The sequence below is a fragment of the Scyliorhinus torazame genome, chromosome 15, assembly GCF_047496885.1.
Source record: "Scyliorhinus torazame isolate Kashiwa2021f chromosome 15, sScyTor2.1, whole genome shotgun sequence".
Taxonomy (NCBI): Eukaryota; Metazoa; Chordata; class Chondrichthyes; order Carcharhiniformes; family Scyliorhinidae; genus Scyliorhinus; species Scyliorhinus torazame.
In genome coordinates, this window is record NC_092721.1 from 5,841,153 (window position 1) to 5,866,501 (window position 25,349).

The 25,349-nt window shown below is 58.3% G+C and overlaps 1 protein-coding gene across 1 annotated transcript in view; it reads right to left on the reverse strand.

Annotated features, from left to right (window-relative positions):
- LOC140391488 (uncharacterized) overlaps positions 1-25,349 on the reverse strand; it is a 333,618-nt gene that overhangs the window by 8,772 nt on the left and 299,497 nt on the right. The window contains exons 39-46 of the mRNA XM_072476010.1: positions 18,284-18,352; positions 9,813-9,925; positions 9,762-9,777; positions 9,468-9,584; positions 8,940-9,101; positions 6,931-7,029; positions 5,385-5,531; positions 1,203-1,319 (exon numbers count right to left, since the gene is read on the reverse strand). Of these exons, the coding sequence (XP_072332111.1) occupies positions 1,203-1,319; positions 5,385-5,531; positions 6,931-7,029; positions 8,940-9,101; positions 9,468-9,584; positions 9,762-9,777; positions 9,813-9,925; positions 18,284-18,352 (840 nt within the window). The remainder of the gene's footprint in view (positions 1-1,202; positions 1,320-5,384; positions 5,532-6,930; positions 7,030-8,939; positions 9,102-9,467; positions 9,585-9,761; positions 9,778-9,812; positions 9,926-18,283; positions 18,353-25,349) is intronic.

Consider the following 25,349-nt stretch of genomic DNA (forward strand, 5'->3'; position numbering starts at 1 on the left):
CAACTTTCCCACCCTTGGCCTCTTCACTCTTCCAATGAATTGTTTAAACCTGTTGCCATGGTTCCCTGTAAAATGTTATTGTTGTGCGTGACCAGTTTTCTCAGCACGTGCTGTTTAGCACAAAACCTTCTAGTCTGCTGCACAGTCCAACAGGTGCATAATGGGAACATTGCCTCTTACATTTCGAGCTATACCCAGTGTTGATGGCAGGTCACAGACTTTTGTGTATCTGAGAAAACATTCCTGCTGGATCGTGATGTCTCGTGACGTCAACAGACTGTTTGTGCGGGCATCGCGCAGATCATCATCTTGATTGTATAGAGCAACACCCTTAATTACCATCTCACCGTGTTTTACAAGAATCCAGAGTGTAGGCGGCTCCAAATTTTTTCTCTTTGCGGCAACAAAGAAATGTGGCGAGAGAGAAAACAGGCGACGAGGATTGAGGCCGTGAAATCGCTGGAAAGAAGATTTTCGTCATCGGGAGCAACAAAACATTTTCCGGGCCGGACTTGTGCGCGCACGTAGACATCGGGTGAAGCATTGCCACTGATGTGAAAGTTTAACAAAGGTTTTCGACAGCAACTGTGAGTAAAAGGTCCAACAGTCGGGGAAGATTTCCTTGCATTGAAGTGAGTGGGGCCTGGGCTGAATTTTATGAAAAAGGAATAGATGTCCATCACAGAGATAGCCTTATTGAATTGTTTCTATGTTTAGAAATAACATATCAGGGTCACAGTTGCACAAATGTTCAGTGTTGTTGTTGCATTAATGAGGTAACGATGGAGGGGTGTATTGTATCTGGGAATACATTGCTGCTGGTTCTTTACAGTGATGTCAGCAGGTGTTTGGGTGGGCTTTGGGCCATTCACCATTTGGATTGCATTATCAACACCCTTGATAAACCTCTCATCGTGTTTTACAAGAACCCAGAGTTTGGACACCTCCAGGCCTTGTCCCTTTGTGGCACCGAAGAAATATAACCCAGACCTAAAACACTAACTCTGTTCCTCTCCCCACAGATATTGGCAAGACCTGCTGAGTGTTTTATTTCACATTTCCAGCATCTGCGGTATTTTGCTTTTGTTTTTGGGACGATCGAGGTTGGCTTTAATTGGCAGTTGTGTCGCTTTAAATTGAGAAAGAGAAGAGTGTGGGAGAGTTGTGGTGGGGATATGAACTGGACAGAGTATGTTTTGTACCTTGGAATCCCAACGGTCCTTGTTGACCAACTGGACCTGGTTCACCTCGGGGACCTATCCTCCCCGCCGAGCTGATGTGTCCGGGGAATCCTGTTTCACCCCGTGGGCCCTTCAGACCTGGGCAGAAAAACACAGCACATAACACAGAGTATTAAAGATAGTCACAATCCGTGAGACAGGAGGGGCTGGAGAGGCACCAAGTCAGTAAAATGTATTCTCACTCACTCTTCCCCCAGCTTGACCATTGAACCTTTCACCATCGCAGGTTGGCACCAAAACACTTTACAGTCAAGTTGCTGCTGTAACGTCGGAAATGTGGCAGCCAATTTTTGCACAGCAAAATCCCAGGAGTAATGGTACTTGTGGGCAGGTACAATATAGTAACGGGTGCTATGGAGAGGAGGTTGGTGGTGTTGGTTAGTGCGTATGTCCCAAATGATGTAGGGTTTATGAAGCGGTTGTTGGTGGCCACACATCAGTTAATTATAGGGGGGGATTTGTACAGTGTTGCAGAGGGACCTTGGAGTTCAGGTGCACGGTTCTCCAAAGGTGGAGTCACAGGTAGATAAGGCAGTGAATGCTGGTGGATGGAGAGGTGTGCGGGCGGATAAGGAGAATTATATGGGAGCGAATGACACTCTTATGTGGGAACGAAGGCTCTGAAGGCGGTCATTAGGTGAGAGTTAATCTCCATTAGGTCCCATAGAGAGAAGGAGAGGGAGAGACTGGTGGGAGAGATACTCAGGGTAGATATGAAGTACGCGGAGGCCCTAGAGGGAGGGGCTGTTGAACGAGCGCCGGAAATTACAGGCGGAGTTTGACCTGCTGTCCACGGGGCAGGCGGAGGTGCAGCTGAAGAAAGCAAAGGGGGCAGTTTATGAGTATGGGGAGAAGGCGAGTAGGATGCTGGCACACCAGCTGCGCAGGAGGGAGGCGGCCAGAGAGATTGGGGGAGTGCGGGATAGGGAAGGCAACATGGTGCTGAGCCCAGAGAGAGTCAACAAAGTCTTCAGGGAGTTCTACGGGAAGTTATACAAGTCGGGACCCTGCGGGGAGGGGGAAGGGATGAGGCGCTTCATGGACCGGTTGAGGTTCCCAAGGGTGGAAGCAGAGCGGGTGCAGGGACTGGGGGCCCCGATTGAGTTGGAGGAGGTAGTCAGGGGGCTGGCAGGCATGCAGACGGGCAGGGCCCCCGGCCCGGACGGCTTCCCCGTAGAATTTTATAAGAAGTTCTCGGAGCTGCTGAGCCCGCTCCTGATGAGAACCTTCAATGAGGCAAAGGAGAAAGGGATCCTCCTTATCCTGAAGAAGGAGAAGGATCCGCTTCAGTGTGGGTCCCACAGGCCGATATCGCTCCTGAACGTGGATGCCAAGCTGTTGGCAAAAGTTCTGGCCACCAGAATAGAGGACTGTGTCCCGGGAGTGATTGGGGAGGACCAGACGGGGTTTGTTAAGGGCAGGCAGCTGAACGCGAATGTGAGGAGGCTCCTGAATATTATCATGATGCCCTCGGAGGGGGGGAGGTGGAGGTGGTGGCTGCGATGGACGCGGAGAAGGCCTTTGACAGGGTGGAGTGGGAGTATCTGTGGGAGGGGCTAGGCACGTTTGGATTTGGGGAGGGATTTATAGGGTGGGTCAAGCTGCTGTCTCAGGCCCCTGTAGCGAGTGTGTCCACAAACCGGCTAAGGTCGGAATATTTCAGGCTGCACCAGGGGACGAGACAGGGGTGTCCCCTGTCCCCGTTGCTGTTTGTCCTGGCAATCGAGCCGTTGGCCATTGCACTCAGGACTTTGGGGGATTGGAGGGGGCTGGTGCGCGGAGGGGAGGAGCACCGGGTCACCCTCTACGCGGATGATCTGCTGTTGTATATTTCGGACCCGTTAGAGGGAATGGGGGAGGTCATGCGGATCCTGGGGGACTTCGGGAGGTTCTCGGGGTATAAGTTGAACGTGGGGAAGAGTGAGCTGTTCGTGGTCCACGGTAGGGGCCAGGAGGAGAGACTGAGGGAGCTCCTGCTCAGGATAGTGGAGAGGAGCTTTCGGTACTTGGGAATACAAGTGGCCAGGAACTGGGATGCCCTCCACAGGCTCAACTTAACCCGGCTCGTGGAGCAGATGGAGGGAGAGTTTAAAAGGTGGGATATGCTCCCGCTTTCCCTTGGCAGGACGGGTGCAGACTGTGAAGATGACGGTTCTCCCCAGGTTCCTCTTCGTATTTCAGTGCCTCCCCGTTTTCATCCCCAAGTGCTTCTTTAAGCGGATGAATAGGATTGTGACGGGATTTGTGTGGGCGAATAAAACCCCGCGAGTCAAAAGGGTATTCTTGGAGCGTAGCCGGGGCGGGGGGGGGCTGGCTCTGCCGAACTTCTGCAGTTATTACTGGGCGGCCAATGTGGCCATGATCAGGAAATGGATGATGGAGGAGGGGGCGGCGTGGGGGTGGTTGGAGGCGGCGTCGTGTAGAGGCACCAGTCTAGGGGCACTTGTTACGGTTCCGCTGCCGTTCTCGCCGGCGCGATACACCACAAGTCCGGTGGTGATGGCGGCACTGAGGATCTGGGGGCAGTGGAGGAGACACAGGGGAGAGGAGGGGCATCGGTGTGGACCCCGATACGGAATAACCACAGATTTCTTCCGGTAGGTTGGATGGGGGATACCAAGGCTGGTATAGGGCAGGTATTAGGAGGATGGAGGACCTGTTTATAGATGGGGCTTTCCCCAGCATGCAGGCGCTGGAGGTTCGGTTTGGCCTGCCTTAGAAAACAGGCGGGGACATTCCCGCGGCTGCCCCCACGTAGGATCCAGGATAGGGTGGTGGCTGGCATCTGGGTAGGGGACAGGAAGGTGTCGGACATATATCAGGAGCTGCAGGAGGTAGAGGAAGTCTCAGTGGGGGAGTTGAAAGATAAGTGGGATGAGGAGCTGGGCGAGGACCTGTGGGCTGATGCCCTCGGCAGGGTGAACTCCTCCTCATCATGTGCCAGGCTCGGATTAATCCAGTTTAAGGTGGTGCATCGGGCGCATATAACGGCGGCAAGAATGAGTAGGTTTTTTGGGGTGGAGGACAGGTGCCCGAGGTGTGCGGGGAATCCGGCGAATCATGCCCATATGTCCTGGGCATGCCCGGCACTTAAAGGATTCTGGCAGGGGTTTGCAAGGGTGGTGTCTAGGGTTTTGGACGCTCGGGTGAAGGCGAGCACAGCGGTAGCGATATTCGGGGTGTCGGAGGATCCGGGAGTGCAGGAAGCGAAAGAGGCCGAGGTTCTGGCATTTGCCTCCCCGGTAGCCCGGAGACGGATTCTGTTAATGTGGAGGGACTCGAAACTCCCGAGCGTGGAGACCTCCTGGGTTAGCGACAAGGCGGGGTTCCTCAGCCTGGAGCGAATAAAGTTCGCCTTGAGAGGGTCCTTGATGGGGTGCTCCCGGCGGTGGCAACCTTTCCTTGACTTTCTCGGGGAGCAGTAAGCAGCAGCATCCTGAGGGGGTGGTGGGGGGTGGGTACTGGTGATATAATGTGAGTTGGGCATGGGGACAAAACCCACCTGGTTCTGTTAAAAAAAAAAAAAAAAATAATAATTTTGAATTCTGTTGTGTAAGTAGTTGCATTGTAAGCTTTGGGATTTGTTTATTGTCATTTTTTATTATATCTGTATTTCTATTATGTACAAACGCTCATTGGAAAAACTTTAATAAAACAAGCTCTCCGCCCCGTGCCTCAGTATTGCTTGGGGACCTGATGGAGTTCCTGTGGCTAGAGAAGGTTAAGTTTATCTTGAGGGGGCGATGGAGGGGTCCACAGGAGATGGGCATTGTTTATACTTCATTTTAAAGAGTTGGTTACTGTCAGCTGCTGGGAGGTGGGAGGTGGGGGGGGGGTATTATTTGCGTTATTGGGTGTTGGTTGGTAGAGGGGGGGGGGGGGGGGAAGGGGCGTCTGTTCTTGTCGTTTTGCATTGTTTGTTTTATGTGTAAAATGTTAACATTTTTCACGGCACCGAGGTCCCAGGTTCAATCCCAGCCCCGGGTAACTGTCCGTGTGGAGTTTGCACATTCTCCCCGTGTCTGCGTGGGTCTCACCCCCACAACCCAAAGATGTGCAGGGGAGGTGGATTGGCCACGCTAAATTGCCCCTTAATTGGAAAGAAAAAGTAAAAGAAAACCGAATAGATGATTACGTTCTCACCTACATCCCCAGGAATGCCCTTCGGACCTGGATCTCCCGAAGCTCCTCGACGTCCTGGATTGCCGGGGCTGCCATGAGCCCCCCTTGGAGTAGGGAATCGTTGTGGAGTGGGGACAGGTCCTTGTGGACCCGGTAATCCCAATAAACCTGGAGTTCATTCAAATAACAGGACAGAATTAGTCAGCAAACATCTATCATTTCTAATGCACAAGGGGCTGCCTGCTCGTTGTTTGCATCCTCAGCTGGTTTGGTGCCATCTGCAAATCTGACCACCTTGTCCTTAGTGCGGTTAAAAATTAGAAACTGCAGCAGATCCCAACACTGAACCACCCAACATTGACAGCCTCTCTTATATAACCCCTCCAGAAGTGACTTGTTTATCTGCCCTTTAGCTGAACTATTATCCACTTCAGGTTTACCCTTAATTCTCAGAGTTTTCAGTGCAACCAAAAGCCTTTCATGTGGAACTTTATCAAATGCCTTCTGGAAGTCTTAATACCGCTGTACTGTACAACTTCCACAGTCTCTGAGGAGATGAACAAAAACCTTGGAAATCCATGTGACGGGATTGGGAAATCTGAGACATGTTGGGGAAAGGAAATCAAGATTGGACAGGACATTCAGCCCTTCTAACCTGTTCTACAAAGAGGTGGAGCCTGGGTTAGCCACCCTTGGGCCAAATGTTTGGTGTTTGTGAGAGGTTTTCAGCTGTAACCACTCGGATTTGCTCCCTGATGAGTTACCCCATTGAGGAGGTAAATCCCAATTTCCACCGGGATCTCGCAACCATTATCCTCAATATGTACCGGGAATTCCAGCATGTCTGGGATGGGGAAAACAATCAGCCAGAAAGTTAACCCCCTGTCTCTGTCACAGAGAGGTGTACTGAGAGAAGGAACAGGCGATTGACTGATCCCACACTCCTGGTCAGGGACAGAGCATTAATCAGGAAAGTCTCGCTGGCTATTGGTACACGTTGAGGGAAATGGGACTTGACGTCCTGGTTGAACGGTAGCACAGTGGTTAGCACAGTTGCTTCACAGCTCCAGTGACCCGGGTTCGATTCCCGGCTTGGGTCACTGTCTGTGCGGAGTCTGCACGTTCTCCCCGTGTCTGCGTGGGTTTCCTCCGGGTGCTCCGGTTTCCCTCCACATGTTCCGAAAGACGTGATGTTAGGTGAATTGGACATTCTGAATTCTCCCTCTGTGTACCCGAACAGGCGCCGGAATGTGGCGACTAGGGGCTTTTCACAGTAACCTCATTACAGCGTTAATGTAAGCCTACTTGTGACAATAAAGATTATTATTATAGATGAAAATGGGTTGGGCATTAAAATGAGAATTGGAAATGCTACCACATCTTAGGCAATCCTACAAATTACCCCAGAGTTGGGACACTTCTCTCCGGTTCCACCAAGCACATTTGAATATTATTGATCTGGTATAAACATAAAAGTATTGTTGGAATCTCAGTCGCAGCTGTATATTCGGAGTGTGAGCAAGGACGTTACCCAGTGTATATCAAAGAGAGAACACACTTCACTTACCAGCGAGGCCTAATGAACCTTTCAATCCAGGAGCACCCTGCTCTCCCTGTAGTCCCTTTCTCCCAGGGTAACCCATCATACCCTGCTCTCCTCTTTGACCTTTCAATATATATAGAAAATATAATCAGTCACATTTACTTTGAAGATAACATAAAACCTAAATATGGGGCAGGATTTTTCAGATGTTGTAAAGTTGTTGGGTATCGCATCCCCACCATGCTGGCACCATGACAACCATGTGGGCGTCGCTGCTTAGGACAGCATTTATTCCCCATCCCTTCATTTTGATTTTTATATATTTAGTGTACCCAATTCGAGTACCCAATTCTATTTTTCCAATTAAGGGGCAATTTAGCGCGGCCAATCCACCCACCCTGCACATCTTTGGGTTGTGAGGGCGAAACCCGCGCAAACACGGGGAGAATGTGCAAACTCCACACGGACAGTGGCCCAGGACCGGGATTCGAACCCGGGACCTCAGCGCCATAGTCCTCGTGCTAACCACTGTGCCACCGTGCTGCCCATATTTATTCCCCATCCCTGATTGCCCTCGAGAAGGTGGTGGTGAGCTGCCTTCTTGAACCTCTGCAGTCCATGAGGTGTAGGTACACCCACTGTGCTGTTAGGGAGGGAGTACCAGGATTTTGCCCCAGTGACAGTGAAGGAACGGCGATATATTTCCAAGTCAGGGTGGTGAGTGACTTGGAGGAGAACCTCCGGGTGGTGGGGTTCCCAGGTATCTGCTGCTCTTGTCCTTCTAGATGGTAGCGGTTGTGGGTTTGGAAGGTGCTGTCTGAGGAACCTTGGTGAGTTGCTGCAGTGCATCTTGTCGATGGTACACACGGCTGCCACTGCGCGTCGGTGGTGGAGGGAGTGAATGTTTGTGGAAGGGGAGCAATCAAGCGGGGCTGCTTTGTCCTGGATGGTGTTGAGCTTCTTGAGTGTCGTTGGAGCTGCGCTCATCCAGGCAACTGGGGAGTATTCCGTCACACTCCTGACTTGTGCCTTGTGGATGGTGGACAGGCTTTGGGGGGGGTCAGGAGGGGAGTTTCCCGCTGTAAGATTCCTAACCTTTGACCTGCCCTGGTAGCCACAGTAGTAATGTGGCTAGTTCAGTTTCTGATTAATTGTAACTCCCAGGATTCTGTTGCTAGAGGTGGTCTTTCATCTTCAATCTAATTGGCTGGCAGCCAAGGGTGGCACAGGGGCTAGCACTGGTTCAATTCCGGCCTTGGTCACTGTCTGTGCGGAGTCTGCACGTTCTCCCCGTGTCTGCGCGGGTTTCCTCCGGGTGCTCCGGTTTCCTCCCACAGTCCAAAGATGTGCGGGTTAGGTGGATTGACCATGATAAATTACCCTTAGTGTCCAAGGATGTGCAGGGTGGTTGGGGGGGGGGGGGGGAGTGGGCCATTGTAGGGATTCTGTGATTCTATTCTTATGATTCATTTATGATCCTATAATTCTCTGTAGGTCCAACAGTGCCTCCATCTGCACTGGTCACTACTGGGAGTACAGGCAGTCCCACCAATCGCACCAGAGTGCCGGAGCCTGCAGGACTGTGTAGGCTGAGGGATGGGATGGGGCCCGGGGTGGGGGGTGGGCGGTATAGGACGCAAAATCAGAGCATCCAATTTATGGCGGGGTTGATGAATCCCGTCTCCCAGTGAGGAACCCGGCAGCCTCTAGCGATGGAGTCAACAATGGACGGTCTTGTCTCTGCCCCATCTTTCCTCCAAACTGCTTCCTGTCTGCACGACAGGGGATGAAATAGGGTTTGGGTGGGGCAAGGTTATTTATATTTTTAACCCAGACATTCAATGTTCAGGTTTACTGAGTGTGGCCATGGAGGCCAGGTGACCAATGGGATACGACCTACCCAATCCGGGAGAATCCATGTTCCAATAAAGACTTTATTTAATGACCAGTTCCGTACAATTTCCCCACAAAACAGCATCAATCTCCTTTACAAACTTGCTAAGATTTTTATGAGATTTCAGACTCAGACTTGCCTTTTGCTCCAGCAATGCCAATAATTCCGGGAATCCCGGGAGCTCCCTTATCGCCGGGAATCCCCACGGCTCCTGGGAAACCAGCGTCACCTGGATCTCCTGTCTCCCCCTTGCTTCCAGCTTGTCCCCACCTGCCAGGGGGACCTGGTTGGCCGGGGTAACCTGAAAGATAGTCCAGAATAATATTAAATATCTGCACTGCCTCAATCGCACGTCCATCATTCACACCCCAAAGTCACACCTCCCTGGGTTCCCTGCCGGGTATTCCTCTCCCCCCCCCGGTGAGTTTGAGTTAATCACAGAGGTTTGAGCAGAAACGTTCGACAATCATCTCAATAAACACTGACCACCAATCACAATCCAGGGTCAGTCTCCATGAGGGCAAAGTTCTCTGGCCAGCCCAGAGAGACCTTGGCCAATCATGGTCACCCAGAGTCCTGACCAATCATGCTCACTCAAAGACTGTCCTGACCAAGGTCACTCTGAGAGAGTTCTGTCCAGTTGTGGTCACCCTGAGGTATCATTTACCTTGAGGGCCATCATATCCTCTTGGGCCTGGATCACCCACTTTTCCTGGCTTGTTTGATGGTATCAGGGGTCCTGGTTCACCTGGAGGTCCGTCTTCACCAACAGGTCCTGGTTCACCTGAAGTAAATCATAAACCAATAATGAGCATTTACAAATGTTTCACTCAGTTTTAGTATCTGAATTCACCAAACAATTATTGTTACGCAACAGTGAAGGCCAGCGATGGGAGAGAAGTCACGGGACCATCCAACAATGAAATACACAGCCAATCAAACTGTTTCCACCAAGACGCACCTGGGTTTCCCTTGGAACCAGCTTCTCCGAGCCGTCCCGGTTCCCCGTGTTACCAGCTTCTCCGAGCCGTCCCGGTTCCCCGTGTTCCCTGCTGGGTATTCCTCTCTCCCCTTTCTCACCGGGGTCACCGAGGTGACCTTGAGCTCCTCCCCCACTGAGGCCTGTTCACAAAAGAACAACATTGAACTTTACAATTATTGTTTAATGTTAATTATCAGCTTGGTTCCACTCTCCATTCACAGGTTCAGCCCTTCAGCTCGGGTTAACAACATAGTGTGCATCGAGGGAGCGCAGCGTCGAGGGAGCGCAGCGTCGAGGGAGCGCTGCGTCGAGGGAGCGCTGCGTCGAGGGAGCGCTGCGTCGAGGGAGCGCTGCGTCGAGGGAGCGCTGCGTCGAGGGAGCGCAGCGTCGAGGGAGCGCAGCGTCGAGGGAGCGCTGCGTCGAGGGAGCGCTGCGTCGAGGGAGCGCTGCGTCGAGGGAGCGCTGCGTCGAGGGAGCGCAGCGTCGAGGGAGCGCTGCGTCGAGGGAGCGCTGCGTCGAGGGAGCGCAGCGTCGAGGGAGCGCTGCGTCGAGGGAGCGCAGCGTCGAGGGAGCGCAGCGTCGAGGGAGCGCTGCGTCGAGGGAGCGCAGCGTCGAGGGAGCGCTGCGTCGAGGGAGCGCTGCGTCGAGGGAGCGCTGCATCATTGGAGAAGATGCTAAATCGAACCCCTGTTCCCTCGTTTAACTGAATGGAAAAGATCCCATAATAAAACAATCATTGAATCATTATAGTCCATGTACACCACATCAACAGCATTACCCACATCAACACTCTTTGTTACTTCAGGCAAGTTAGTTAAACACAATTTCTCTTTAACACATCTGTGTCGGCTTTACTTAATTGGTCCACAACGGTCAAAAAACGGTCAAAGTTAATCTTTTCGTTTATTGTCCCTGAAAGTTATCCTGATAAACGGAAGAAGAGCAGCAATTATATTCCTCAGGAGGTTTCTCCCATGGGGTGTAGGAGGACCAGGAATTCCCAGCCCACCCATCACTCTGGGACCCCCACCTCCGGCCGGGACATGTGCTGGAGAACCAATAATAGCCGATTCGAGCCCCCATTCCCCACCCAACAAACACTTTCCCAAACCACTTTCCTCCCAATTACGAGCTCGTCCCCTTGCTGGGAATTGTCTCCCACCAACATGCCTCAGCTTTGCCGATGTTATCGAGTAAAGTTTGCAGCCAGTGTTTGCTTTGCAGGCATTGTTTCCCATTGGATCTCGATCTGAGCGCCCAGCAGTGGGGAATGGTGGGTGGGGTTCAGGGGTTGGGGGGGGTGGGGAGTGGTGGGTGGGGTTGGGGGGTGGGTAGAGGTGGGGTTGGTGGGTAGAGGTGGGGTTGGTGGGTGGGGTTGGCGGGGGTGGGGAGAGGTGGGTTGGGGGGTGGGGAGTGGTGGGTGGGGTTGGGGGGTGGGGAGTGGTGGGTGGGGTTGGGGGGTGGGGAGTGGTGGGTGGGGTTGGGGAGTTGTGGGTGGGGTTGGGGGGTGTGGGGAGTGGTGGGTGGGGTGGGGAGTGGTGGGGGGGTGGGGAGTGATTGTTGGGGGGTGGGGAGTGATGGGTGCGGGTGGGGTTGGGGGTGTGGGGAGTGATGGGTGGGGTTGGGGGGGTGGGGAGTGTTGGGGGGGTGGGGAGTGATGGGTGGAGTGGGGTTGGGGGGTGGGGAGTGATGGGTGGAGTGGGGTTGGGGGGTGGGGAGTGATGGGTGGAGTGGGGTTGGGGGGTGGGGAGTGATGGGTGGGATGGGGTTGGGGGGTGGGTAGAGGTGGGGTTGGTGGGTGGGGTTGGCGGGGGTGGGGAGAGGTGGGTTGCGGTTGGGGAGTGGTGGGTGGGGTTGGGGGGTGGGGAGTGATGGGTGGGATGGGGTTGGGGGGTGGGTAGAGGTGGGGTTGGTGGGTGGGGTTGGCGGGGGTGGGGAGAGGTGGGTTGGGGAGTGGTGGGTGGGGTTGGGGGGTGGGGAGTGGTGGGTGGGGTTGGGGGGTGGGGAGTGGTGGGTGGGGAGTGGTGGGTGGGGTTGGGGGGTGGGGAGTGGTGGGTGGGGTTGGGGGGTGGGGAGTGGTGGGTGGGGTTGGGGGGGTGTGGGGAGTGGTGGGGGGGGTGTGGGGAGTGGTGGGGGGGTGTGGGGAGTGGTGGGGGGGGTGTGGGGTGTGGGGAGTGGTGGGGGGGGTGTGGGGAGTGGTGGGGGGGGTGTGGGGAGTGGTGGGGGGGGTGTGGGGTGTGGGGAGTGGTGGGGGGGGTGTGGGGAGTGGTGGGGGGGGTGTGGGGAGTGGTGGGGGGGTGTGGGGAGTGGTGGGGGGGTGTGGGGAGTGGTGGGGGGGTGTGGGGAGTGGTGGGGGGGTGTGGGGAGTGGTGGGGGGGTGTGGGGAGTGGTGGGGGGGGTGTGGGGAGTGGTGGGGGGGTGTGGGGAGTGGTGGGGGGGTGTGGGGAGTGGTGGGGGGGTGTGGGGAGTGGTGGGGGGGTGTGGGGAGTGGTGGGGGGGGGTGGGGAGTGGTGGGGGGGTGTGGGGAGTGGTGGGGGGGTGTGGGGAGTGGTGGGGGGGGTGTGGGGAGTGGTGGGGGGGGTGTGGGGAGTGGTGGGGGGGGTGTGGGGAGTGGTGGGGGGGGTGTGGGGAGTGGTGGGGGGGGTGTGGGGAGTGGTGGGGGGGTGTGGGGAGTGGTGGGGGGGTGTGGGGAGTGGTGGGGGGGTGTGGTGAGTGGTGGGGGGGTGTGGGGAGTGGTGGGGGGGTGTGGGGAGTGGTGGGGGGGTGTGGTGAGTGGTGGGGGGGTGTGGGGAGTGGTGGGGGGGTGTGGGGAGTGGTGGGGGGGTGTGGGGAGTGGTGGGGGGGTGTGGTGAGTGGTGGGGGGGTGTGGGGAGTGGTGGGGGGGGGTGGGGAGTGGTGGGGGGGGTGTGGGGAGTGGTGGGGGGGGTGTGGGGAGTGGTGGGGGGGGTGTGGGGAGTGGTGGGGGGGTGTGGGGAGTGGTGGGGGGGTGTGGGGAGTGGTGGGGGGGGTGTGGGGAGTGGTGGGGGGGGGGTGGGGAGTGGTGGGGGGGGGGTGGGGAGTGGTGGGGGGGTGTGGGGAGTGGTGGGGGGGTGTGGGGAGTGGTGGGGGGGGTGTGGGGAGTGGTGGGGGGGTGTGGGGAGTGGTGGGTGGGGTGGGGAGTGATGGGTGGGGTTGGAGGGGTGGGGAGTGATGGGTGGGGTTGGAGGGGTGGGGAGTGATGGGTGGGGGTGGGGAGTGATGGGTGCGGGTGGGGTTGGGGGGGTGGGGAGTGATGGGTGCGGGTGGGGTTGGGGGGGTGGGGAGTGATGGGTGCGGGTGGGGTTGGGGGGGTGGGGAGTGATGGGTGCGGGTGGGGTTGGGGGGGTGGGGAGTGATGGGTGCGGGTGGGGTTGGGGGGGTGGGGAGTGGTGGGGGGGGTGTGGGGAGTGGGGGGGGGGGTGTGGGGAGTGGTGGGGGGGTGTGGGGAGTGGTGGGTGGGGTGGGGAGTGGTGGGGGGGTGGGGAGTGATGGGTGGGGTTGGAGGGGTGGGGAGTGATGGGTGGGGTTGGAGGGGTGGGGAGTGATGGGTGGGGGTGGGGAGTGATGGGTGCGGGTGGGGTTGGGGGGGTGGGGAGTGATGGGTGCGGGTGGGGTTGGGGGGGTGGGGAGTGATGGGTGCGGGTGGGGTTGGGGGGGTGGGGAGTGATGGGTGCGGGTGGGGTTGGGGGGGTGGGGAGTGATGGGTGGGGTTGGGGGGGTGGGGAGTGATGGGTGGGGTGGTGTTGGGGGGGTGGGGAGTGATGGGTGGAGTGGGATTGGGGGTGGGGAGTGATGGGTGGAGTGGGATTGGGGGTGGGGAGTGATGGGTGGAGTGGGGTTGGGGGGTGGGGAGTGATGGGTGGAGTGGGGTTGGGGGGTGGGGAGTGATGGGTGGGGTTGGGGGGGTGGGGAGTGATGGGTGGGGTTGGGGGGGTGGGGAGTGTTGGGGGGGTGGGGAGTGATGGGTGGAGTGGGGTTGGGGGGTGGGGAGTGATGGGTGGAGTGGGGTTGGGGGTGGGGTGGGATGGGGTTGGGGGGTGGGGAGTGATGGGTGGGATGGGGTTGGGGGGTGGGTAGAGGTGGGGTTGGTGGGTGGGGTTGGCGGGGGTGGGGAGAGGTGGGTTGGGGGTTGGGGAGTGGTGGGTGGGGTTGGGGGGTGGGAGTGGTGGGTGGGGCTGGGGGGTGGGGAGTGGTGGGTGGGGTTGGGGGGTGGGGAGTGGTGGGTGGGGTTGGGGGGTGGGGAGTGGTGGGAGTGTGGGTGGGGTTGGGGGGTGGGGTTGGGGGGTGGGGAGTGGTGGGTGGGGAGTGGTGGGTGGGGTTGGGGAGTGGTGGGTGGGGTTGGGGGGTGGGGAGTGGTGGGTGGGGTTGGGGGGTGGGATTGGTGGGTGGGGTTGGGGGGTGGGGATTGGTGGGTGGGGTTGGGGGGTGGGGAGTGGTGGGTGGGGTTGGGGGGTGGGGAGTGTTGGGTGGGGTTGGGGGGTGGGGAGTGGTGGGTGGGGTTGGGGGGTGGGGAGTGGTGGTTGGGGGGTGGGGAGTGGTGGGTGGGGTTGGGGGGTGGGGAGTGGTGGGTGGGGTTGGGGGGTGGGGAGTGGTGGGTGGGGTTGGGGGGTGGGGAGTGGTGGGTGGGGTTGGGGGGTGGGGAGTGGTGGTTGGGGGGTGGGGAGTGGTGGGTGGGGTTGGGGGGTGGGGAGTGGTGGGTGGGGTTGGGGGGTGGGGAGTGGTGGGTGGGGTTGGGGGTGGGGAGTGGTGGGTGGGGTTGGGGGGTGGGGAGTGGTGGGTGGGGTTGGGGGGTGGGGAGTGGTGGGTGGGGTTGGGGGGTGGGGAGTGGTGGGTGGGGTTGGGGGGTGGGGAATGGTGGGTGGGGTTGGGGGGTGGGGAGTGGTGGGTGGGGTTGGGGGGTGGGGTTGGGGGGTGGGGAGTGGTGGGTGGGGTTGGGGGGTGGGGAGTGGTGGGTGGGGTTGGGGGGTGGTGGGTGGGGTTGGGGGGGGTGGGGAGTGGTGGGTGGGTTGGGGGGGGTGGGGAGTGGTGGGTGGGGTTGGGGTGGTGGGTGGGGTTGGGGGGGTGGGGAGTGGTGGGTGGGGTTGGGGGGTGTGGGGAGTGGTGGGGGGGTGTGGGAGTGGTGGGTGTGGTGGGGGGGTGTGGGGAGTGGTGGGGGGGTGGGGGGGTGTGGGGAGTGGTGGGGGGGTGGGGGGGTGTGGGGAGTGGTGGGGGGGTGGGGGGGTGTGGGGAGTGGTGGGGGGGTGTGGGGAGTGGTGGGGGGGTGGGGGGGTGTGGGGAGTGGTGGGGGGGTGTGGGGAGTGGTGGGGGGGGGTGGGGAGTGGTGGGTGTGGTGGGGGGGTGTGGTGGGGGGGTGTGGGGAGTGGTGGGGGGGGTGGGGAGTGGTGGGGGGGGGGTGGGGAGTGGTGGGTGTGGTGGGGGGGTGTGGTGGGGGGTGTGGGGTGTGGTGGGGGGGTGTGGTGGGGGGGTGTGGGGAGTGGTGGGGGGGGGGTGGGGAGTGGTGGGTGTGGTGGGGGGGTGTGGTGGGGGGGTGTGGGGAGTGGTGGGTGTGGTGGGGGGGTGTGGGTAGTGGTGGGGGGGTGTGGGGAGTGGTGGGGGGGGGTGGGGAGTGGTGGGTGTGGTGGGGGGGGGTGGGGAGTGGTGGTGTGGTGGGGGGGGGGTGGGGAGTGGTGGGTGTGGTGGGGGGGTGTGGTGGGGGGGTGTGGGGAGTGGTGGGTGTGGTGGGGGGGTGTGGGGAGTGGTGGGTGTGGTGGGGTGTGGTGGGGGGGTGTGGGGAGTGGTGGGGGGGTGTGGGGAGTGGTGGGGGGTGTGGGGAGTGGTGGGGGGGGTGTGGGGAGTGGTGGGTGTGGTGGGGGGGTGTGGGGAGTGGTGGGTGTGTTGGGGAGTGGTGGGTGTGGTGGGGGGGTGTGGGGAGTGGTGGGGGGGTGTGTGGGGAGTGGTGGGGGGGGTGTGGGGAGTGGTGGGGGGGGTGTGGTGGGTGGGGTGGGGGGGTGTGGTGGGTGGGGTTGGGGGGTGGGGAGTGGTGGGTGGGGTTGGGGGGTGGGGTTGGGGGGTGGGGAGTGGTGGGTGGGGTTGGGGGGGTGGGGTTGGGGGGGTGGGGAGTGGTGGGTGGGGTTGGGGGGGTGGGGAGTGGTGGGGGGGTGTGGTGGGTGGGGTTGGGGGGGTGGGGAGTGGTGGGTGGGGTTGGGGGGGTGGGGAGTGGTGGGTGGGGTTGGGGGGGTGGGGAGTGGTGGGAGTGGTGGGGGGGTGGGGGAGTGGTGGGTTGGGGTGGTGGGGGTGGGGGTGGGTGGTGAGGAGTGGTGGGTTGGGGGGTGGGGTGGGGAGTGGGGGGTGGGGTGGGGAGTGGGGGGTGGGGAGTGGGGGGTGGGGTGGGGAGTGGTGGGGGGGTGGGGGAGTGGTGGGTTGGGGTGGTGGGGGTGGGGGTGGGTGGTGAGGAGTGGTGGGTTGGGGGGTGGGGTGGGGAGTGGGGGGTGGGGTGGGGTGGGGAGTGGGGGGTGGGGTGGGGAGTGGGGGGTGGGGAGTGGGGGGGTGGGGTGGGGAGTGGGGGGTGGGGTGGGGAGTGGGGGTGGGGTGGGAGTGGGGGGTGGGGTGTGGGGGTGGGGTGGGGAGTGGGGGTGGGTGGGGGAGTGGGGGTGGGGAGTGGTGGGGTTGGGGGGTTGGGGGGGTGGGGAGTGGTGGAGTGGTGGGGTTGGGGGGTGGGGAGTGGTGGGGTGGGGAGTGGGAGTGGGGGGTGGGGAGTGGTGGGTGGGGTTGGGGGGGTGGGGAGTGTTGGGTGGGGTTGCTGGGTGAGGTTGGGGGGTTGTGGGTTGGGGGGTGGGGTTGCTGGGTGAGGTGGGGGGTTGTGGGTTGGGGGTTGTGGGTTGGGGGTGAGGAGTGGTGGGGTTGGGGGGTTGGGTTGGGTTGGGGGGTGTTGGGTTGGGTTGGGGGGGGTTGGGTTGGGTTGGGGGGGGGTGGGTTGGGTTGGGGGGTGGGTTGGTTTGGGGGGGGGTGGGTTGGGGGGTGGGGAGTGGTGGGTGGGGTTGGTGGGTGAGGAGTTGGGGGGTTGGGTTGGGGGGTGGTTGGGGGTGGTTGGGGGTGGGGGGTGGTTGGTGTGTGGGGGGTTGGGTTGGGGGGTGGTTGGGGGTGGTTGGGGGTGGGGGGTGGTTGGTGTGTGGGGAGTGGTGGGTGGGGTGGGGGAGTGGGGGGTGGGGTTGGGGGGTGGGGAGTGGTGGGTGGGGTTGGGGGGTGGGGAGTGGTGGGTGGGGTTGGGGGGTGGGGGAGTGGTGGGTGGGGTTGGGGGGTGGGGAGTGGTGGGTGGGGTTGGGGGAGTGGGGGGTGGGAGTGGGGGGTGGGGAGTGGGGGGTGGGGAGTGGGGGGTGGAGTGGTGGGGGTGTGTGGTTGGGGGGTGGGATTGGGGGGGAGTGGGGGGTGTGTGGTTGGGGGGTGGGATTGGGGGGGAGTGGGGGGTGGGATTGGGGGGGAGTGGGGGGTGGGGTTGGGGGGTGAGGAGTGGTGGGGTTGGGGTTGGGGTGTGGGGTGGGGTGGTGGGGGGGTGGTGGGGTGGTGGGGGGGGTGGTGGTGGGGGGGTGGTGGTGGGTGGGGTGGGGGGGGTGGGGTGGGGGAGTGGGGTGGGGGAGTGGGGTGGGGGAGTGGGGTGGGAGTGGGGTGGGGGTGTGGGGTGTGGTGGGGGAGTGGGTGGGGGGGTGGTGGGGGGGGTGTGGTGGGGGGGTGGGGAGTGGTGGGTGCGGTTGGGGGTGGGGAGTGGTGGGAGTGTGTGGTTGGGGGGGGTGGGGAGTGGTGGGTGGGGTTGGGGGGGTTGGGTGGTGGGAGTGTGTGGTTGGGGGGTGGGGTTGGGGGGGGTGGGGAGTGGTGGGTGGGGTTGGGGGGGTTGGGTGGTGGGAGTGTGTGGTTGGGGGGTGGGGTTGGGGGGGGTGGGGAGTGGTGGGTGGTGGGAATGTAAAGTGAGTTATGTAAAAATCAGCAACAACAACTTTTATTGTCACATCTTTAACATCGTAAAATGTCCAAGATTCCTCCCACAAGTACTGACAAACACAACATGATCCTGAGTCACATGAGGAGACCTTGGGAGAAGGGACCAAAATCATGGTCAAAGGGGATGGGTTTTAAGGAGCATCTTGAGGAGGGGGGGGGGATTCCTGAGGTCAGGATCCAGGGAACTGACGGTACAGCTGCCAGTGGTGGAACGGTTAAAATTGTGATTGCATAGAGGTCAGAGTTCGAGGAACACCAGGGATGCGAGTCTGAGGATATTACAGAGATAGGGAGGAACGAGGCCAGGAAGGGATGAGAATTGCAAAATGGAGGGGTGTTTTGATCGGGGGGCAGTCAGCATGCTGGGTGAGTTAGGGCCCAGACAGCAGGGATTTACGTCACGCCAGGTTATATGGGGGACCAATCAAACGCTGACTCTGGAGGTAACAAAGACAGGCATGATGCATAAATTATTCCAATGGAGAAACTAGAGAAGATTCTAGAATGTACCTGGGCTCCTGGGAGACCTTTATTTCCTTTTAACCCGTCTAAACCAGAAAGACCGTCGTGACCTCGTAAACCTGTTGGAAAATTCAAAATGATCAACGTTAAAATCCAGAAACCTCGGGCCAGGAATTTCCTGACCTGTCACGGGAGATTTGTTGACTGTCGGTGGACGTTCCTGCTGATTTACAATCCCAGTAAATCCCCCCTCAAAGTGTCACTAATTTATGTTGACAATTACCTGATTTTTACACCTTGTGTCTGCTTTGGTTATAGTCGCGTTGGCAGAATGATGGCTTTGATTGGTCAACAACTCCAGTATTGCTGTATCATGTGACTGCCAGGAAGGAGGGGGTAAAATCAACAGGCCCTGGTCTGGTCAGACAATGAGAGGGGAGGGAGGGGGTTACGGTCCATGGAATACGGGATCAGTGCATCTCTAAACCAGCTCCCCCCTGAATCAGGAGCTCTCCGGGATTCACCTTGTTTTCTGTCAGCCTTTGCCGTTCGGACCACCATCAGAAGGTGATTGCTGATTTGTGAATACAGTTTGATGTTGTATCCCCCAGGGAGCAGACACTTCCAGATCTGGACAGTTAATAAAAAGGTGGCAATGGTTTGGCAGACAGGCCACCAGTAAACAGTGATTCAAATGAAGATTCCTGAAGAGAATAGGAGAGTGCAGGAATGACAGAGGGCTTTAGGGTTGGTGGAGGTTACAGACATCGGGAGGGGTGAGGCCATGGAGGGATTTGAACTTTGGACTCTCAATGATACAGGGCCTCAATGATGCTGGTCTTGTGCTATTGACCAACAGAGACATGTCCACCCTGAACTCTCTCCCACACTCTGGGGAATGGGGCATTACCGATAAACACCACATGGGTGGCTAATGGATTGCTCACTGCCCATTTTCCACTGCTTTGTGTTTGGTAAATCTGTGTATACCCAAACCAGCCTTGTGTGGTGGTACGTATTAGGGGTAGTACGGTACCCTGTGATGCCGAGAGGCTATTGGTACACAGACACTGGGTCCTGATTGGATCTGCCGCCTGCTGGCTCCACCCAGTAAGGCGGAGTATAAGAACCCGGGTTCTCCCAGCAGCCACATTCTGTAACTGAGCTGCTGGGGAACAAGTCTGCTTAATAAAGCCTCGATTGACTTCATCTCTTCTCGTCTCGTGAGTGATTGATTGTGCTACAATTTATTAAGCAGACTTAAAAGACTATGGAGCTCTGGATCGCCTCGGAGTGTCTGCGAATCAGCCCCCATGCAGCAAATTCAGCCGCCGTATTTAAACACTGGCTAGCGTGCTTTGAGGGATACCTCCGAATGGCTCCCGGCCGGACCGCAGAAGATCAGAAAATGCAGGTCCTGCATTCCAGGGTGAGCCCGGAGATCTACACGCTCATCGAAGACGCGGAGGATTTCCCGATGGCGCTCGCCATGCTGAAAGGGATCTACATTCGGCCCATAAACCAGGTCTATGCACGCCACCAACTCGCGATGAGACGGCAAATCCCCGGAGAATCGCTGGACGAGTTCTACAGCCGCTGCTGATATTGGGAAGGAGCTGCAACTGCCCATCGGTGAGCGCAAACGAGCACACGGAGCTCCTAATCAGGGATGCTTTTGTGGCAGGTATGACCTCATCCCAAATCCACCAGCGACTGCTGGAGAGAGACTCACTGGGGCTCACGGAGGCACTGGCCCTTGCGGCCTCCCTCGATGTGGCCTCACAAAATGCCCGCGCTTATGCCCCTGACCGCGCGGCAGCCCCTTGGGCTCCGTGGACCCCCGCTGCGACCGACTCCCCGGCACCCCCCACAAGCCTGCGTGGCCAGAGCACCAGACCACCCGGGGGGGCCCCGCTGCTATTTTTGCGGGCTTTTCACTGTAACTTCATTTGAAGCCGACTTGTGACAATAAGCGATTTTCATTTCATTTCATTTCATTTCCCTGTGGCCTGGCCTGCCGGAGGGGGGGATGGTATGTTTTCTCGTGCGACTGTTATGTCTGTTCTTGTTAGTATGACCTACTCCGTATCCTTAATTATGTTGAAGACAAATTTTGTACCATTTTCCTCTCCATGTTTGGGGGGTGTTGGGAATATTAAAATGTGTGGGGTTTGGTGGGTAGCATGGAGGGGGGCGGCGAAGGAGCTTGGTGCGATGATAAGGTTGGGCAGGGGTGAAATAAGGGGGCTTCATTATAAAGGAAGCATGTGTGGGCCGCCATGCTGGCAGGTATGCTTGTTAATGGAAGTGAAGTGGGGCGGAGAGCTGTGGTGGGTTATGGTGAGGGGGGGGGGGGGGGAGTTGGGGGTCTCTGGTTCTTCTGTTTTTGTCAGGGGTTGGGATAGTGACCCTGGGGTGGGGAGCTTTCTTTGTTTGGTGTGGGGAAAGGGTGGAGGGGGACGTTTCCAACGTCAAAGGGTATTTTTGGAGGAGGGGGATGGTGGCGGCCATCTTGAGGAAACCCATGGGGTGGGCGAGACAGGGGCCTGGTCCAGAGTCCAGGGAAACACCTGAGGGCGAAAGGTCAGACAAGGTTGAGGAAAGGTTGGGTGGGCAAGTGTTTAACTCGGGGTTGGATGTGAAGGTGAGGGGGATTGCGGTGTTAATTAGTAAGAGGGTGGTTTTCCTGGCAATAGCATAGTAGGGGACCCAGGGGGTATATATGTTATGGTGCGTGTGAGATTAGAGGGAGCGCCTGTGGTGTTGAATGCCTCCGCCCCCAACAGGGACGAGGTGGATTTGATGAAGAGGGTGTTGATGAAAGTTCCGGATCTAAACTCGCTGATGATGGGGCAGATTTTAATACCGTTCTTGATCCTAGGCTGGATTAGTCCTGCCCCAAGTCTTTGAAGGTGTCGGCAATGGCAAGGGAATTGTTGGGGTTCATGGAGCAAAAGTGGGGAGTGGACCCATGGAAGGAATATTAGTTCTACCCGCATGTGCATTGGGTGTTTTTCCAAATCGATTTCTTTGTTATGGATAAGATGTTGTTGACGGGAGAGGTGGGGGTGTATTCGCTGACGGGAGAGGTGGGGGTGTATTCGCTGACTGGAGAGGTGGGGGTGTATTCGCTGACGGGAGAGGTGGGGGTGTATTCGCTGACGGGAGAGGTGGGGGTGTATTCGCTGACGGGAGAGGTGGGGGTGTATTCGCTGACGGGAGAGGTGGGGGTGTATTCGCTGACGGGAGAGGTGGGGGTGTATTCGCTGACGGGAGAGGTGGGGGTGTATCGCTGACGGGAGAGCTGGGGGTGTATTCGCTGACGGGAGAGGTGGGGGTGTATTCGCTGACGGGAGAGGTGGGGGTGTATTCGCTGACGGGAGAGGTGGGGGTGTATTCGCTGACGGGAGAGGTGGGGGTGTATTCGCTGACGGGAGAGGTGGGGGTGTATTTGCTGACGGGAGAGGTGGGGGTGTATCGCTGACGGGAGAGGTGGGGGTGTATTCGCTGACGGGAGAGGTGGGGGTGTATCGCTGACGGGAGAGGTGGGGGTGTATTCGCTGACGGGAGAGGTGGGGGTGTATCGCTGACGGGAGAGGTGGGGGTGTATTCGCTGACGGGAGAGGTGGGGGTGTATTCGCTGACGGGAGAGGTGGGGGTGTATTCGCTGACGGGAGAGGTGGGGGTGTATTCGCTGACGGGAGAGGTGGGGGTGTATTTGCTGACGGGAGAGGTGGGCGTGTATTCGCTGACGGGAGAGGTGGGGGTGTATTCGCTGACGGGAGAGGTGGGGGTGTATTCGCTGACGGGAGAGGTGGGGGTGTATTCGCTGACGGGAGAGGTGGGGGTGTATTCGCTGACGGGAGAGGTGGGGGTGTATTCGCTGACGGGAGAGGTGGGGGTGTATCGCTGACGGGAGAGGTGGGGGTGTATTCGCTGACGGGAGAGGTGGGGGTGTATTCGCTGACGGGAGAGGTGGGGGTGTATTCGCTGACGGGAGAGGTGGGGGTGTATTCGCTGACGGGAGAGGTGGGGGTGTATTCGCTGACGGGAGAGGTGGGGGTGTATTCGCTGACGGGAGAGGTGGGGGTGTATCGCTGACGGGAGAGGTGGGGGTGTATCGCTGACGGGAGAGGTGGGGGTGTATCTCTGACGGGAGAGGTGGGGGTGTATTCGCTGACGGGAGAGGTGGGGGTGTATTCGCTGACGGGAGAGGTGGGGGTGTATTCGCTGACGGGAGAGGTGGGGGTGTATTCGCTGACGGGAGAGGTGGGGGTGTATTCGCTGACGGGAGAGGTGGGGGTGTATTCGCTGACGGGAGAGGTGGGGGTGTATTCGGCGAGTGTGATGTCGGATACCTGTGCATTTTGTGGATTTGTGTGTAGAGAAAGGTGGTTTCCAGCGACCCCTCCGTGGAGGCTGGATGTGGGATTGTTGGCTGATAAGGGGGTGGGTGAGGGGTGAGGGGTGGCTGTATGCACCTATGTGGAGCTTAATAAAAATGAGGTTTCTGCCGCCGTCCTATGGGAGGTGCTGAAGGCAGGAATTCGGGGGGGAGCTCGTTTCGATCAAGGTGCATCGAGATAACGTGGAGCTGTTGGAAAGTCAGAGGTTGGTCGAGGTCATTCTGGCAGTGGATTTGAGGTGCTCGCAGGGCCCTGAGGAGGGGTTGTTGATGGAGAGGAAGAGTTTGAGCTTTTGTCTACAGGGAAGGCGATTGGGCGGTTGCACCGAGTTCGAGGGGTTTTTCCCAAGCACGGGGAAAAGGCCAACAGGCCGCTCGTGCACCCAGTTAAGGTGATAGGTGGCAGTGAGGGAGACTGGGCAGATAAGGGATTTAGGGGGGCAGGGTAATAATAATCTTTACTGTCACAAGTAGGCTTACATTAACACTGCAGTGAAGTTACTGTGAAAAGCCCCGAGGATGGTCACTGAGCCAGGTAAGGTGACTGGAGTATTTGAAGCCTTCTCCCGAGGACTGTAGGTTCGACGCCCCCCCCCCCCCCCCCCGGGATTTGGGAATGGCTGCCTTTCCCGGTGATGGAGGAGGGGCGAGTGCAGGGGCTGGAAGCTCCAGTGGGGGTGGAGGAGGGGATCAGGCGCATTGGGCAATGCAGTCTGGGAAGGCCTCGAGCCCGGATGGATTCCCAGTGGAATTTTATCAAATTTCCACTCCTGATTGGGGCCTCTCCTCGTGAAAATGTTTAATGATTTGGTCAATAAGGTGGAGCTTGCGCCCACACTGTCACAAGCGGCAATTTCGCTTATTTTAAAGAGGGATAAGGATCCAGAGGAGTTTGGGTCGCATCGTCCAATATCGCTTCGGAATGTAGATGCAAAGTTGTTGGTCAAGAAATGAAATGAAAATCGTTTATTGTCACGAGTAGACTTCAATGAAGTTACTGTGAAAAGCCCCAAGTCGCCACATTGCGGCGCCTGTTCGGGGAGGCTGGTACGGGAATTGAACCGTGCTGCTGGCCTGCCTTGGTCTGTTTTCAAAGCCAGCGATTTAGCCCTGTGCTAAACAGCCCCAAACATTAATAGTAAGAGGTGTTGACCACATACATGGGGGACTGTGTGCTGGGGGTGAGAGGTGAGAACCAAACGAGGTTTGTGAAGGGCAAAAGCTATTGTCTAATAGTAAAAGATTATTAAATGTGGTGATTCGCCCCTGAGGGATCAGGAAACGGAAGTGATTACATCTACGAACACGGAGAAGGCGTTTGACTCAGGAGGCTGACAAGCTGTAGCCGCGCACACACATTACACTCCCCGCTCACACTCATCCCAGCCGCACACACATATTACACTCCCCGCTCACACTCATCCCAGCCGCACACATATTACACTCCCCGCTCACACTCATCCCAGCCGCACACACACATTACACTCCCCACACACACACATCCCAGCCGCACACACACATTACACTCCCCACACACACTCATCCCAGCCGCACACACACATTACACACCCCACACACACTCATCCCAGCCGCACACACACATTACACTCCCCACACACACACATCCCAGCCGCACACACACATTACACTCCCCACACACACACATCCCAGCCGCACACACACATTACACTCCCCACACACACACATCCCAGCCGCACACACACATTACACTCCCCACACACACTCATCCCAGCCGCACACACACATTACACTCCCCACACACACACATCCCAGCCGCACACACACATTACACTCCCCGCTCACACTCATCCCAGCCGCACACACATATTACACTCCCCACACACACTCATCCCAGCCGCACACACATATTACACTCCCCGCTCACACTCATCCCAGCCGCACACATATTACACTCCCCGCTCACACTCATCCCAGCCGCACACACACATTACACTCCCCACACACACTCATCCCAGCCGCACACACACATTACACTCCCCACACACACTCATCCCAGCCGCACACACACATTACACTCCCCACACACACACATCCCAGCCGCACACACACATTACACTCCCCACACACACACATCCCAGCCGCACACACACATTACACTCCCCGCTCACACTCATCCCAGCCGCACACACACATTACACTCCCCACACACACTCAACCCAGCCGCACACACATATTACACTCCCCACTCACACTCATCCCAGTCGCACACACATATTACACTCCCCGCTCACACTCATCCCAGCCGCACACACACATTACACTCCCCACACACACACATCCCAGCCGCACACACACATTACACTCCCCACACACACTCATCCCAGCCGCACACACATATTACACTCCCCACTCACACTCATCCCAGCCGCACACACATATTACACTCCCCGCTCACACTCATCCCAGCCGCACACACATATTACACTCCCCGCTCACACTCATCCCAGCCGCACACATATTACACTCCCTGCTCTCACACATCCCAGCCGCACACACATATTACACTCCCCGCTCACACTCATCCCAGCCGCACACACACATTACACTCCCCGCTCACACTCATCCCAGCCGCACACACAGATTACACTCCCCACACACACTCATCCCAGCCGCACACACATATTACACTCCCCGCTCACACTCATCCCAGCCGCACACACACATTACAC